The 15,974-nt window shown below is 41.1% G+C and overlaps 1 protein-coding gene across 2 annotated transcripts in view; it reads left to right on the forward strand.

Annotated features, from left to right (window-relative positions):
* The window catches only part of DIP2B (DIP2 acetate--CoA ligase B (putative)), a 295,019-nt gene that overhangs the window by 122,869 nt on the left and 156,176 nt on the right, over nucleotides 1-15,974 (forward strand). For both annotated transcript variants that reach the window (XM_089652038.1, XM_089652039.1), the window contains exon 2: nucleotides 2,021-2,092. In XM_089652038.1, the coding sequence (XP_089508164.1) occupies nucleotides 2,021-2,092 (72 nt within the window). The remainder of the gene's footprint in view (nucleotides 1-2,020; nucleotides 2,093-15,974) is intronic.

Here is a 15,974-nt window from a genome sequence, read left to right on the forward strand (position 1 = left end):
AAGGAGTGCAGTTTAGTAAGGAGGAGGGGGTAGTCGACTGTGTCGAAGGCCGCAGAGAGGTCGAGGAGCAGGAGGACTGAGTAGTGGCCATTAGCTTTGGCGGTTGGCCACTACTCGTTGGCCAGCTGAATATGATGTATTAAAGAGGACCTTCACATTAAAGTATGTCATATTGCCCTGCCTCCTCCATCCTCCCTCTCTTATAGTTGGACATAAATGTTCTTTTTTAACTGGTGACATTTATTTGCAAAGCAGCATTTCCTCATTTCTCATCTCGGTGAAAATTAGGTCCCCCACCTCTATGCATGTATGCAGCTATGCCACAGAGCTTCGGATCCCGAGAAAGCTCTGTGGCACATCTGTGCACACACAGGTTTCCCCCAATCAAAGACGGCTATTAGTGCACATGCAGGAAATCACCTGTGTATGTACAGATGTGCCAGAGGGCCGTTCTAGAACTCGACTGCTATAATGGTGGCATTGGGGTGGGTGGTGGAGCCGGGACAGAGAGGGGCTGAACTTCCACTTTAAGGTATCTACCCATTTCTGCACATTTGGTGGGGAGTAATTGACTGGTGGTTGATTCAGTATGTGATAGGAAAGGGCACCACCTGGGGGTTAGGGTCCAAGCATAAGTCTTTGAAAGGTTTGAAACCTTGCATGCTATCTCCCGTGGTTTCGGTAAACAGAGGATAAAGTATTGAATTTGGGTTGGCCTTCAAAGTCAAATTGGGGGTTTGTCAAGAACTGTTTCTTGGTGATTGTCTTCCAACACTCAGAAAACATAAAGTGCTTCTGAATAGTGTAGGCATCGAAAAAGGTTTAAATTTGAAGTCTGTGACCAGATTCTGCTTTTATTTTTTTTATGCGTTTTGGCTTTGAGTCATAGGGTATATGGGGCTAGAATGGATGTATATGTATGAATTTCAAGATTGTATAGTTCTGGCTATTTGAGACAACAAAGTTCGAGATCTAGCCAACAAATTGGATGGCTCAACCTTTACATAGTAATTCATAAATATTTAATAAATATTACATTGTCGGTCCTTGCATTAAAAAACTCTTAACATACACATGAGCTGGATGTGTTTGCATTACTAGTTATTCAGCACGTGATTTTTAATTTTTTTTTAATAGAGATACAGGATGACGGACATTTTTTGACATTAGGGCCCATTTACACTGTACCATTGCAATGCACTAAAACATGCATGCACAAAGTTATAATGGTAAAAAAATAGGTGGTGTTCACATCTCTGTGATTTGGGAAGTATGACCTGTTCATAGTGCGTCAAAAAACATTACAGTGCATATTGAAAATTAGAAAAAAATGGATTATTTTTTCTTCTGTTATTTCTAGAAACTAGGAGGGAAATTGCAGTGTGGTGCAGGTCTTGTTATATGTATTAAGTACCAGTGCAGTTTTCATCCCACTGGGGTTCCAGTAACTCACATTATAGTTCACAGGAAAAATACGAAAATACGTATTACACGTTTGTTCTGGTTGTAATCTATTTTTATCTTGTTTTTTTTTTCTTCTTCATTTTTTTTTTAGTCTTGTGCACTGACCCAGTAAAAAAAAGATTGAAGATGGAATGAGCTTGTATTTTTTTCATAAAGATGGCTGTATTTATTTTTGGAATAAAAACATCTGTTTGCACATGGCAATCAGTAAATCAGAATTGTAAAAGTGGCAATTAAAATTTGTTAGTGGTTGGGAATCCTAGAGATGGGTATATTTGTATAGAAAAATCTAAATGTGTATAGCCGGATTGAGTCAAATGTGAGAAAAACAGCAGAAATATTTAATAATTTTTTTTTCATAGTGGCAGTACAAGACAAGTGCAAACCCAACACTAAATTAAGAGTTTAGGTTTATTATAGCAATTACATACACAATATAATCCTGGGAATCATTACCACCTTAATACTACAGACCGATTTGTTCAAGTGTACACAGTTGAAGATGTTGATGTGTTATACTGTAAATTAATTTATGATCCTTTGTTGTTCTTCACAGGAGACATTACTCAAAAGGGCTATGAAAAGAAAAGGGCAAAGCTTCTGGCTCCTTATATCCCACAGACTCAAGGTAAGATGCATTTTGCATGGAAGCAATTTTTCTGCCATGCTGTATATAGCAATGGAACATAGTTGATCGTGGGTTTTTTTTGTAGCTGTACTACAAAAATTCTGGCTTTCTTAAGAGTTCACGGTTATAAAATGTATTTGTGTGTAACAGGAAAAAAAAAAAAATCATCCAGTTTTTAAAGCATATTTAGCTTCAGCCAAAAAGTTGACTCTTATGTTTTTATATGTTTTTCTTGTGTAAACTACTAGTCCCATTACCCTCTATGTAATGGAAATGAACAGAGGTGGTCATGTTTGAAGACCATCCTGGGTGATGACCGTGGCTCCCTCCATAGATATAGTTAAGGAGTAAGTGTAGGACAGGAGGTGTGTTATTCACAGGATTGCCGGGTCAAAATAAGGGAAAAAGCATAAAAAAAAGAATATTAATACTGGCAAGCCATCTAAGGATTGGTATACTACAGTATAACTTTTTTTGGGTTTGGTTGAACTTTAGGAATACTGTATATACTTGCCTGTCTGGTCACAGGCTAAGGCTGGCCATACATTATACAATTACCTTCCAATTTTCTGCCCAATTTCCTTTAGATTTACCTTCAACTGTGTAGTGCAAGGGCCTGCCTAACTGGATACAACTGAAAGTGTTGTTTAGGTTTGTCCTCCTATTATATGGTTTTTGGTAAATCTAAACCAAAAATCTCCAGATAATTGTATAATGTATGGCCAGCCTAACTTTAAGCCAGGAGTTAAAGGAGAAGTACAGCCAAATACTTCTCCTTTGGATCACGGGCACTCCTTCTGATTGGCCTGCACTCCTGTGACCCATTTCTAGCCGACAGTGAAATAAAGCTGGTTCAGGCTCTGAAAAGTTCCAAATTTTAAAGTTGGAATCCACCCAGATGCCTGGACCAGCAGCTGGGTCAGCGTGCCACTTAGAACCTAAACCAGCGGCTACTGTCCCTCCACACCCCGGCGCACCAGTGAGTGCTGGAGGAGCAGCAGAGAGCAAGTGGCTGGCAGTCCAGCTCTCTGCAAACTGAATACCAAGAACTGAGTGATCAGTGGTCTTTGGTCAATCAGTTCTCCAAATCGAGCCATCAGGGGACAGCTGCAGCTGGGATCGGTGCTGCAGCCATCTAAGTGAGTATGTTTTTTTTCCCATTCCCAAACTTCTCTTTTAAAAAAGCCTTCATAAGGCAGTTTTAACGCCTCCCTACTTTAGCATGCTTTAGAGGAGAGAAGCTTCTGATTTAGCATTGCTATCTAATTAGCTATTTGCTGATATCTTTTTCTTAAAGCAGAATATCTGTTGGTTGAATTGTGGCTTAAACTCTAGCAAGGTAGCATTGATGGAATGACTGCTCTGAGCAGTGATGGAGGGACTGCATAAAATATTGAGAGTTTATTTTGTTTTATTGTGTAATGAAAATGTTGCTGAGGGACCCAAATCACCTGTCTAACATCAGTTAGGTGACAGACTTGCAATAATTGCAAACACTAGCAGAATAATTTACAGCTGCTGCAGATTCCTGCACCCAGTTAGCAAGTTAAATATATTAGTACCAAAGCCTGCCTGTCAGTCGTCAGGGATGCTTAATAGCTTGTATAAAGAATTGCTATGTAGAAGTAGTCTAATTCTGGTTTATAGCACCTAATTACTAGTAAGCAAGAAAATTGACTGCAGTGATATACCATGAGCCACAGAGGCCATGGCACGGTTAGATCAATATGTAATGTAGAGGGCTGCAAATTTATAGGCGTTATGTAAATGAATATAATAAATACCAGTGCTTTGTAAATCAATAACTATCCGTTGAATGTATAATTGTTTCTTCTTTCTTCTGTTACAACAATCCCATTCTCTATGATATATGAACCCTTTGCCACATTTTGACAAATGTATATTAAGCTTGCTGTGGTTTACATGTTTTTGCTACATTGACATGTAATATAGATCTTGAGATGCAGCATTGTAAATTATATGAAATAGTTGGTCACTGTATACGGATGATCGGGTTAATAAAGGTTGCCTCCTTAGTTAAAATATAACTGAAGGCAAATTTTTTTTTTTTTTAGTTTTTTCTTTTAGTTTTGGATAGATCGCAGAGGGAATCAAACCCCTGTCAGTTTTTATTGCTACTTCTGCCCCTCTCTATTTGTCCTGTTTACCGTTATTAAAAGTGAAAGTAAAAGAAAATCCCAAAAATTTGGGTTGTCCTCAGAAAAGTAATAGAAGGGAAATCTTCCGTTGGGAACACTAGTTCTGGTGACCTGGGGGTCCCCAAGAAATTGCCTTAATTTGCAGGGATATCCTCTTACTTCTTGTTTGGCTGTGGGACAGGATGTAAAGGGAACTCTGCAATGGGACATAGCTGGAAATGAAAATGAAAAAAAAGTTTTGCCTATAGTTCTACTTTAAAGTATTACTAAACCCAGGATGCTGCATTCACTATATCTGGTCTCCCAAAGAACATGGAAATGCAATTATTTTAGTAAATATAAACTGCTAAATACCTTTTCTCATCAGCAGTATATAGCAGTCTTGTCACTTCTATCAGTGTCCAACTGAGCATTGGTTAAAGCTTGTAGGAGGAGTTTTCATTCTGCTCTGACTGCCCTATGAGGCTCCATAACCCCTGACCTTCTGGACAGTGCTGATTGTCCCGGTGCTGATCATATGCACCTTCCCAAAGAAAAAAAAAAACTCTCTAACAATATACACCAAACTGAGCCTGTGCAGAGCGACTCCTAGAGCTCTGTACTGTCAGAAGATGGATTGGGGACAGTAGAAGAAGGGGGGATCAGAGAAGGCAGGATCAAATGGCCTTTTTACACAATACAGAGGATTAACTCCTTAGGTTCCACGTTGAGTATAACAATCATGCTTTTCTGCATGTATAGACGGAATTTACTGTTGTGGGTTTAGTAACACTTTAACCACTTTCTGTCCGCCCTATAGCAGGTATTCTGCTACAGGGCTGATGTTCTGTGCCAAATCGAGTATATAAACATTATTTTGCATTCTTGCCACTGGGGGGTGCGCTACTTCCGCCGTAGCGCCATTTCTACTATGTTTGGACACAGCAGAAGCCGTTCAACAGGTGCCGGCTAATGGATGAGTGCTCGCACCTGTTGATCGCGAAGGAGACTGAGAGAACTCAGCTCTGTCTATGTAAACAAGGTAATGTCAGCTGTGATCTGCTAGATTTTATTCAGGGATTATATTGTAAAGCGCTGAGAAAACTGTCGGCGCTCTATGAATCCTGTATAATAATAATTTGTAGTTACTGTGGGTTACTGCACTATACTCATCCCCATTGCTCTTTGTACTGATCTGTTAAGCCTGTGGATGTATAAACACAAGCAAACTTGTTTAGTGTTGAGAACCATTAGAAATTTCCATTCCAGTTTATTGAGCAAAACCAAAATACCACATGAAAACTCAGCCCAGCCTAAAAATAAATTACTTCAATGTTTGGCTTGACTTAGAGCTAAATTTAATTCTTTTTCCCACCCTGTTTGCACACTTGGGACTGCCAGAATGAGAATTGCTAGAGATCTGTTGTCTGAATGTCTGCAAAGTAACTGTCATTTTATTTCTTAAACAACAAAAGTCTGTAATTAGACTAGATCTATAAATACAGGGGGACCTTCTCTGTGCAGCCTACGTGGCGCTGCATGGCCTGTCTTCCAAAACCTTGATGGACCTGCACTGTGCCCACTTCCCAATGGTCCATCGTGGTTTGACTCAACCTGTTGATGGACATTCCATTGATGTCAGTGGAGTCTGGGGAGCAGAATGGGTAGATCAGATATCTGTCAAGGACCAGTGCACAAAACATAGGAGAGGCAGGCAGATGACGTTGTGATTTCTACCTCGGCCAAACAGGAAAGTTTATATTCCTTGATAAAAATACAAGACTCCTCCTGAATGGTGAAGGACCACTCAGACTCTTTTTAGTTCCAGCAACATATGGGAAGTCACCTGTACTGCTGCTGTGACACTGCTTCTTACGTTATGTAGGTAATGGTACTACAATACATTATTGCGAGCCAGGTAACCGCATCGTTCTGTGATGGAAATAGTTTGTTTGGGCCAGCTCTCTACATATGTGACATGAAACTTGGAATTCTACTTTAAGGTCTCTTTCCTCGTTAGTACACGTTTCTGTGTTTGTGCACACATTGTACTGTGGGACATGGTATGTGATCGCTGGGCACTGTAGTTCAGTAACCAGTCATCTAACTACATCTCCCACAATTCAAGGTTATGGCCTAACATTTGGATAGGCCAGACATGTAACTGGATTACAGCATTTGTTTTAACCCAATACTTTGTCCTTCCTAGTTTAAGGTTGGGATGTCACCTATACACTGGCTGCAACTTTCATGACAGGGCATTGCAGGAGGTGCGGCTGACCTACAGGTAGCAGCTTTGAATGTTGAAAAATGTTTGTCAACAGCAGAATAATTTATCATCTACTTTGGCAAATATGATGCTTTATAAGATTTATTGGAAAGCTGAACTAACCCTATTTCTTGTGGAAAAATGTAAAGGTCCCTGTGTCTGGAAGCTCCTTTTTCTTAAGGGAACCTGTAAGAATAGAAATATGAGATCTATCAATTCAAACTTGATTTTAAAACTACAGACTTTGTGACAGTTGTACTTTTTTGGTTTCATCAACTAGGGAATCACAGAGCCAGGAAAAGAATGAAGGACAGGAATTTTGTTTCAATCGTTTTCTTGCAGTTGGATTGAGCAATACAGAATGGAGATGCCATTTTTGCAGAGTAGCTTTATGATTTATGACATACTAATAACAGACACTTGGCTGAGATGGTATCCTGCGAATGCTGTGTTGTTTTGATGGATAGACATTGGCATTGCTGTCAGCTGTCCCTTTTATGGAGCCATATCTGTGTTCCAGTTTCCACCTCAGATGTTCTGCTTACTGGTCTGAATTCTAGTCCTCTATGAACCACTTGCCCTCTCGAAGGTTTTACCCCCCTTTGTGACTTTTTTTTTCACTATTTAGCACTGTACCACTTTAATTGGAAATTGCTTGGTCATGCAACACAGCACCCAAATGGAATTTTTAATATTTCTATTTTTTTTCCACACAAATAGAGCTTTCTTTTGGTGGTATGGTAAACACATTTTTCTTGGTTACTGTTATAAAATCTTTATCTATCTATCTATCTATCTATCTATCTATCTATCTATCTATCTATCTATCTATCTATCTATCTCTATATGGGCAGCACAGTGGCTAAATGGTTAGCACTTCCACCTGGCAGTACTAGGGTTGTCGGTTCGAATCCCAACCTCAGCACCACCTGCCTGGAGTTTTCATGTTCTCCCTGTACCTGCGTTGGTTTCCTCTGGTTACTCTGGTTTCCTCCCACACTCCAAAGACATGCTGGTAGGTTAATTGGCTCCTGTCTAAATTGGCCCTAGTATGTGTATGTATGAATGTAAGTTAGAGACCTTAGATTGTATGCCCTTTGAGAGTTTGGGACTGATGTGAATGACCAATATATATGTAAAGCACTACATGATTGATGGCTCTATATAAGTATCTTTAATAAATAAATATATATATATATTGCTCAGCATAAATGAGTACACCCCTTTTAAAAAGTAACATTTTAATCAGTATCCCAATGAATGCAAGAACAATTTCCAAAATTTGTTTAGCTCATTACATGAAAGTAAGGTTAATACTATCACTTAAGATTACAAAATCTTCAGTTTTTCTCAAATTAGTTGATGCAAAAATTAATACACCCCATAACAAAAACTATCTAGTATTTTGTATGTCCTCCATGATTTGTAAGGACAGCACCAAGTCTTCTAGGCATGGAATGAACAAGTTGGTGACATATTGCAACATCTATCTTTTTCCATTCTTCAATAATGACCTCTTTTAGAGCCTGGATGCTGGATGGAGAGTGATGCTCAACTTGTCTCTTCAGAATTCCCCATAGATGTTCGATTGGGACCAGATCAGGAGACATACTTGGCCACTGAATCACTTTCACCCTGATCTTCTTCAGAAATGGAACAGTGGCCCTAGATGTGTGTTTCGGATCAATTCATGTTGGAAAAGTGCACGACGACCAAGGGCATGGAGTGATGGTAGCATCTTCTCTTTCAATATAAAGTACATCTGTGAATTCATGATACTGCTAATGAAATACAGCTCCTGACACCAGCAGCACTCGTGTAGCTCCACAGAAGGACATTGCCACTACCATGTTTCACTGTAGGCACTATGCATTTTTCTTTGTACTCCTCGCCTTTGCGACACAATACAGTTTAGAAGCCATCAGTTCCAAAAACATTTATCTTGGTCTCATCACTCCAGAATACAGAGTCCCAGTAGTCTTCTTTTTCAGCATGGCCCTGGCAAATTCTAGCTAGGCTTTTTTATGCATGGGCTTTAGGAGAGGCTTCCTTCGTGGACGACACCCATGTATGCCATTCCTCTGCAGTGTATGCCATATTGTGTCACGGGTAACAATCACCCTAGTTTAGCTTTCTAACCCAAAACCCCTAAAATAACCCAAATCAGTGTATATTATTTAGTCTGTGTAAAAGGTAGAGTCAGAAACTATGGTATATACAGTTAGGTCCATATATATGTGGACACAGGCACAATGTTAGTTTTTTTTTCAGGTATTTACCAAGACATATTCAAGCTATAGTTATATAATGGATATGGGCTGAAAGTGCACACTCTCAGGTTTAATACAGTAATACTCCTCTACTACAGCTGAGTATCCGGAGCATCTTCCACCAAGGTATTCATCCCCACACGGCCTTCTCTCCCACTCTCCGATTAGCATGGGATCAGTGCAGGGAGGTTTCCTGCACCGTGCCTGTGTGAACTCAGGCTATGCAGGGGTGTTTTTTAAAAAAATTACTTGTCCAGGGACTAAATTGGTGTCTCAATTTACTTAAAAATAAAATCATTTATGGCCTGAAGATTACACAAAACTCTAAAACATCAAATATTTTCTGAAATCGGAGACCCAAGAGAATAAAATAGTGGTAGTAAATTTTAGCGCACAAAAAGCAATACATTATCCTATTTTTTTGTAAATCTAAAAAGACGAGGTTGCATCGAGTAAATAAATATCCAACATGTCAAACCTTAAATTTGCATGCGCTCGTGAAATGGCAACAAACTCTAGTACCTGATATTTTCTATACATGATGCATTTAAAGTCTCCTCATAGGTCATCATTTTAGTGTTACGGAGGAGGTCTGGTGGTAGAATTATTGCTCTCATTCTGGTATGCGTGGCGATATGTAACATGTGTATCGCAGTTGTCATGCATAGGCGTCCGCGTGCTTTTACGTTTGTACGTACGCACATATGTGGGGATGGAGGGGCCTTGAAAAATTTGGGGGGGGGGGGGGGGTTATATGCTTGGGTGTATCTTTCATTTTTTAAAAATAATAAAAAAACTTTTTTTTTTACGTAACTTTTTTTTTTTATCACATAAGGGACAAAAAGTCTCCTATGTGATGAGTTTTGGTGACAGGTTCTCTTTTTTTGAGACATCCAGGGTCTAAAAGACCCCCAATGTCTTCCCTGTATTACACTGGATGTAATGTAGTACACATCGCACTGCATTACATTCTTTCCCGGCTTCGATCGTGATTGTGAATTCTGTCAATGGGGACCCGGAAGTGATGTCACATCACTTCCGGGTCAGGACAAGAAGGGGAGGGAAACAGATTTGTCCGCTCTCTTCCCTGCCCTATACTTGCCGGCACCCACTTTACTGCTCTCTGGCCTGCAGATGGTCAAGCAGAGCCAGGGAGACATAGGGGGCAGGGGAGCTGAGGCTGGCAACATAGTGGACTGTGTGGAAGCAATCAGGCGGCAGCGCTGCCACCCAAATGCTTCCTCTTGACAGATGAGCAGCGAGGCTACAGGTTAAAAAAAAAACAAAAAAAACTACCTGCCTGAAGCCCGAAACTACATGTCTCGGGCGTCTGGCGTTGTGAATTGAACATCCCTGCTATGACAAGCCTGGGTTCACACAGGAGCAGTGGGGAAACCGAATACGATTTGGACAGGAATCGCATTCCTATTCAAATCACATGCTATTCTTTGCAGTGAAATTTGCATCCATACATTCAGTATTGACATAAATCGCACCGCAAACTATCGGTTTCGGGTATTGGGAGCATTTTCATGAGTATTGGTGTCAGTATTTTCACGAGTATCGGTGCACCCCTAGTTAAAACCCTTGTCCATTTTTATTGCTGTGACTGGGACAGAATGTAATGGGAAATCCATAATTTTTCATTTGTCACGGAAACAAAAATAGAGGCAAAATCTTTCAATAAAGACCGCTTCTATTTATTTCCCTACTCTATTCAAAACTGAAAACATTTTTGGCTAGAGATGCACTTTGAAAGGACCAATCCCCGCTGTGACAGCCAGCGGGGCATCTTCTTCTCCTCGCTAGCTGTCACAATTTTTAAAAACCGTCATGCTGGGTACAGCATTCTGTGAATGGGAAAACTACAAGTCTCAGCAGCCTTTGCGCCTGTCCGCTTGTAGTTTTCAATGAACTACCATGATGCTCCACAGCACCGTGGTAGTTCATTGAGCCTTCCTGTCAGTAAGCATCTGCTTGCTTGTACGGTATGTACAAACATGTAGATATACTGACAGATCAGGGGAAGACCTGTGGTCTGCTGATCGCTGGTGCACTGCTTTAGAGGCTCCGCAAACAAAAAATAATAAATGCACATTTTTATTTTACCTGCAAAAAAATGTGCATTTATTATTTTTTGTGAAAGGTTAACCTATCCTTTAACTGCCAAAAGTGTTGTACTGAAGATTTTGTGGAAGTATAATTCTGCTAAAAAATGCAAACCCTAAAAAACACAGAAAAAAAACTAATGCAAAAATGCTAAAAATCGCGACAAAACTCACATTTTTAATGAAGCATTCTACAGCTAATGCTACTGGCATTTTTATAACATCCAGTGTGCATGAGGCCTTAAGTCTCCTTTCTCATCTCAGAAAAATGTTTGCAATGGCAGGATAAATGATTTCTTGTGACAGCAGCATGTCTTCTGCCAGGTTGGGACTCCTACTTACCTTCTCTTTAAGACATTTTCCCTCAAAAGGTTTTACCCATGCAATTCTGCAGTCCTTACACCACCCTCGTAATATAAGAATAAAATGTTATCTTCAGAAGACATTCAGGGTGCATACGTATTTACACAGGGGCATATGTATTTACACAGGATCTTGCTGGTTGCCCATGTACGAAGTTAACATTTGGGGGTTTTTACATGTGTACAGCATAAATGTAGCCTGTTTTCTGCCATGCTGTTTGTGGTTGTCATTGGCCTACCTCATCGCAGGTTATCCCCTCTTCAGTCTATCATGAATTCTGCTGCCAGACTCATCCACCTTACTAACTGTTCTGTATCGGCCACCCCTCTCTGCCAATCCCTCCACTGGCTTCCCATTGCCCAACGGATAAAGGTCGAAACATTAACAATAACATATAAAGCCATTTATAACTCTGCCCCAAATTACATCACCATTTTTGTCTCCAAATATCACCCAAAGCGTACTCTCCGCTCCTCGCACAACCTCCTGCTCTCTAGCTCCCTTGTCTCCTCCTCCCATGCTCGTCTCCAGGGCTTCCCCAATTCTCTGGAACTCTCTACCCCAATTTCTCAGACTATCACCTACTCTGCTCACTTTTAGGTAATCTCTGAAAACCTATCTCTTCAGGGAAGCCTATCCTGCCCTCAGCTAATAATGGAATCTTCTACTCCTCCTACCAGTCCATCCCCCACAGTTACTACCTTTTGTACCACTGGCCCCTCCCTCCTAGATTGTAAGCTTCAAGGAGCAGGGTCCTCAAATCCCTCTTGTATTGAACTGTAATGTCTCCCGTTATATTGTAAAGCGCTGAGCAAACTGTTGGTGCTATATAAATCCTGTATAATAATAATTAACAATGTGTGATCAGCAGTGCCTCTGCCGATGATTGCACACTATTGATGTTTACAGGTCTACCTTTCAGTCTTTCATGAATTCATAAATGACTAACCGAGGTCATTGTGCGCATTAGCCATGACTACATGTATGACTCATTCAAGGCCAATATGTAAACGTAAATCGTATGTAACGATCAGCGCAGGCACCACTGCTTACACACAGCTGATTTTGACCCTAAACAGCAGCAGGTGTCAATAGAGTTCAATGACACTACATGCATGAAAATGCTTATATGCCTGCACTGTACATATGGCCTTGGACATAGCTGGGTCCTTTTATTGTATGCTGTTGAGAGCGACAGACCACTATGCCACCTAGCACATCTGTCTAAATGTGCCCATCAGGGGAGGACTGACCATTTGGTAACTCGGGCACTGCTCGAGGGTCCAGGGTCAGTAGGGGCCCCATAAGATGCCCCTGGTACCTTTTTCATAGGCTTTTTTGAGTTTGGGCAAGGACACAGGGGCCCCATGATCCCCTATTGCCCGGGGGCCCCATGTGTTGTCAGTCCACCCCTGGTGCCCATAGCCTTCTATAGGACTGCATAGAGATGCGTATGTAGCGTTTTCTTTCACTCCTATGTGAATGAGCCCTGACTGTCCCGGAAGCTGCGTCAGCACGTTGGTGTGCATAAAAGCTCCACTTTTACTGCACACTTATTGGATTGCACTGGATGTTCAAGTATTAAAATAACATTTACATTAGGTACAAGAATTCTACATAAACTCAGCTGTGAGCTTCTTGATTTATATCTTGCCAACACCAGTGACTGGACGTCAAGAAATCCCTTGTCACCGCTACATTTTCCAGTGACCTGCTTTCTTTTCTCTACATACACAATGGCAATTGCTTCTGATAGTTAGGTGGAAATGTTAATTCCTCTTTAAGGTGCTTTTTACACTTTGGCTGCGAGTCAGACTGCGCCTTGCCAGCTTATCCAAAAAAGGGAAGTTCATTTCAGGCACTGCAGAGCCGAGTCACAGCGGGACATTGCTTGAGCTTCTTTCTGCTTTCTAACACTTGCCAGAGCTCCAAATGAATGTATAAAATATGGGTGGTTTAGACTACCTGGACGGAGCCGCGAGCATTGTTTGTGAGATTCATAATTCAGACAGTCGTGGAGCCTGTGCCGGGTAAATGGAGGTAACGTGAAGCCTGGCAATGCTGGCTGAAACAATGACAGAGAACCACTGGGGGCTTCAGCTGAAATGAGAATTCCGGCTCCGTGTGACCTTGGACCCACCGTGCAAATGGCTCATTCAGACCATATTGTTTGATACAATCAAACAAGCAGTCTGATATTTTATCTAGATATAATTGTACTAGGCACAGAAATCTCATTTTCAGCTTACAATTACTTCCCCTCCCATATACCGTATTGTAAAGTAATGGTTTGATTTTTATATATTTTGTTCACAAAGGAAAATGTCTTGTCTGTAAGTTATTGGCATTAATTACCCATTACCTGTCACTCCTGAACCCCCTCAGACACACACTGGGTGGTTAATTTAGGGCCAATGTACTTGGGCATTAGAAATGTACCCAATGTGATTATGCCATGCGTTTATAATATGTAATCATGCCTTTGTCATAAATATACACATTGACTTGTACGGAAGAATAAAAGCAAAGCCTATGCTTGGCTCAACCAGAGCAACAAATAGTAAAGCTCCTGTTTAAACTAAGCAATGAGAATTGATGTGTTTTAACTTTTTAGAACTAGTAGGACATAAAACCTAATAGGTCACCATAAACATCTTAAAGCGTATATTCTCTTTTGCATTCGAATTTGAGAACCGCCCCACTATATGCTTGCTGGTTCCCATTCCTGCAGCACATAAAAAAAGAAAGAATCCTTACCTTCCTGGTTTTCTTTGGAGCAGACTTTTACATAGGACTCTAAAGGCAGTTTCTTTTGTTTAGAACAGTGTCCAATGTGCAATTAACTGGACAGATTGAGGGACAGTGTTTTTTTTTTTCTTTTTTGTTTTTAAGCGTTTTAACATACAATGTACCCCACCAGGCCTTGAGCGTTTTAAAGTGGACCTTTAGTCAGAAAACTAAGTCCTGCTAGATCATTTCATGCTGGCCCCTTTTGCAGGTAAAGCTATGCAGAACATTAAAAATAAGCATATATACTGTTTAACTTCTTCACGCCGGCCGAACGCAAATGTGTGGTCTCCCGGCGTCTGCGCCTAGACGCCGAGCGGCCGCACATTTGCGGTCCATTAAAAAAAAATATATGTGCTGAGAGCGCGTGTCCGCGTACTCACGGAAAGGTCCCGATCTTCTCTTTTGATCAGGACCTTTCCTGATAATGTGACCGCCATGACGGCGCGTCACGGCGGTCACATGACTCTAGACCCTGCCCCGCCTCCCAGCTTCTTAAAGGGTCGGGAGGCGCTGGCGTGAAGGGGTTAAAATCCTCACCCTGCTCTGCATATGCTCAATTGCTCTTTATTTTTCTGCACTTTGCCTAAAATGTAGAGGCCAATTGGTTGACAGCCTAAAGATTTATTTCCACTTAGGCCTTTGAGCTTCAGCAACATGGCAGCCTCCAGCAAGAAGAAACCGGAGCAACGCTGGAGGCAATTTACAGCACACACTAATTTTGGTAGCAGAATTAATAATGTGGAATGTGTGTTCCTTTCTAAAGGAATTTCTTTTTTTATCAAGTTGTTTTGGTTAGTTCCACCTTAAAGTAATTCTAAAGGCTTAAATTAGAACAAAAAACAAACATATCTATACTTACTTGCTCTGTGTAGTGGCTTTGCACATAGCAGCCCAAATCCTCCTATTCTTGAGTCCCCCGCCTACGCTCCTGGCCCCTACCTCCTATCGAGTGTCCCTACAGCAAGCAGCTTGCTATGGGGGCACCCGAACATGCACACTCTCCAACCGCTGCTCCGTGTGTCTCACGGAGCAGCGGCTCGATCATGCTCCTCTCTCTTTTCATTGGTTTACAGGTTGTGATTGACAGCAGTGGGAGCCAATGTCTCAGCTAATGAGGAGAGGTAGTCCTGGGATAGCAGAGACTTCTGTGCACATCATTGGATCGAGAGGGGGCTTAGATGAGTATTAGGGGGGGCTTGGGGGATGCTGCACAGCGGATTTTTACCTTCATGCATTCTGGTACAGATAAATTTTAGTTTCATCCGTCCGAAGAATGCTTTTTCTAGAACTGGTCTGGCTTTTTTAGATGTTTTTGGCAAAGTCTAATCTGGCTTTTTTATTCTTCAGGCTTTTGAATGGTTTGCACCTTGTTATGAACCCTCTGTATTTGCTCTTGTGAAGTATTCTCTTGATTGTAGACTTTGACGATGATACGCCCACCTCCTGGAGAGTGTCCTTCACTTGTCTGGATGTTGTGAATGGGTTTTTCTTTACTATAGAGAGGATCCTGCGATCATCCACCACTGTTGTCTTCCGTGGACGTCCATGTCTTTTTATGTTGCTGAACTCACCAGTGTGTTCTTCTTTCCTCAGAATGTACCAAACTGTTGATTTGGCCACTCCTAATGTTGCTGCTCTCTCTATGATGGATTTGTTTAATTTTTGAAGCCTTGAAATGGCCTGTTTCACTTGCATGGACAGCTCCTTTGAAATTATCATGTAGGTTCACAGCAATAGATTCCAAATGCAAATACCACACTTAGAATTAACTCCAGACCTCTTACCTGCTTAATTGATGAAGAAATAATGAAAGAGTAGCTCACACCTGGCCATGAAACAGCTTTTGATTCAACTGTCCAATTACTTTTGGTCCCTTGAAAAAGGGGGGATGGCTACTCTTAAGAGCTGTAATTCCTAAATCCTTCTTCAAATTTGTATGTACAT

This window comes from Staurois parvus, unplaced genomic scaffold (genome assembly GCF_062004578.1).
Source record: "Staurois parvus isolate SC_StPar_1 unplaced genomic scaffold, SC_StPar_1.0 ptg000669l, whole genome shotgun sequence".
Classification (NCBI taxonomy): Eukaryota; Metazoa; Chordata; class Amphibia; order Anura; family Ranidae; genus Staurois; species Staurois parvus.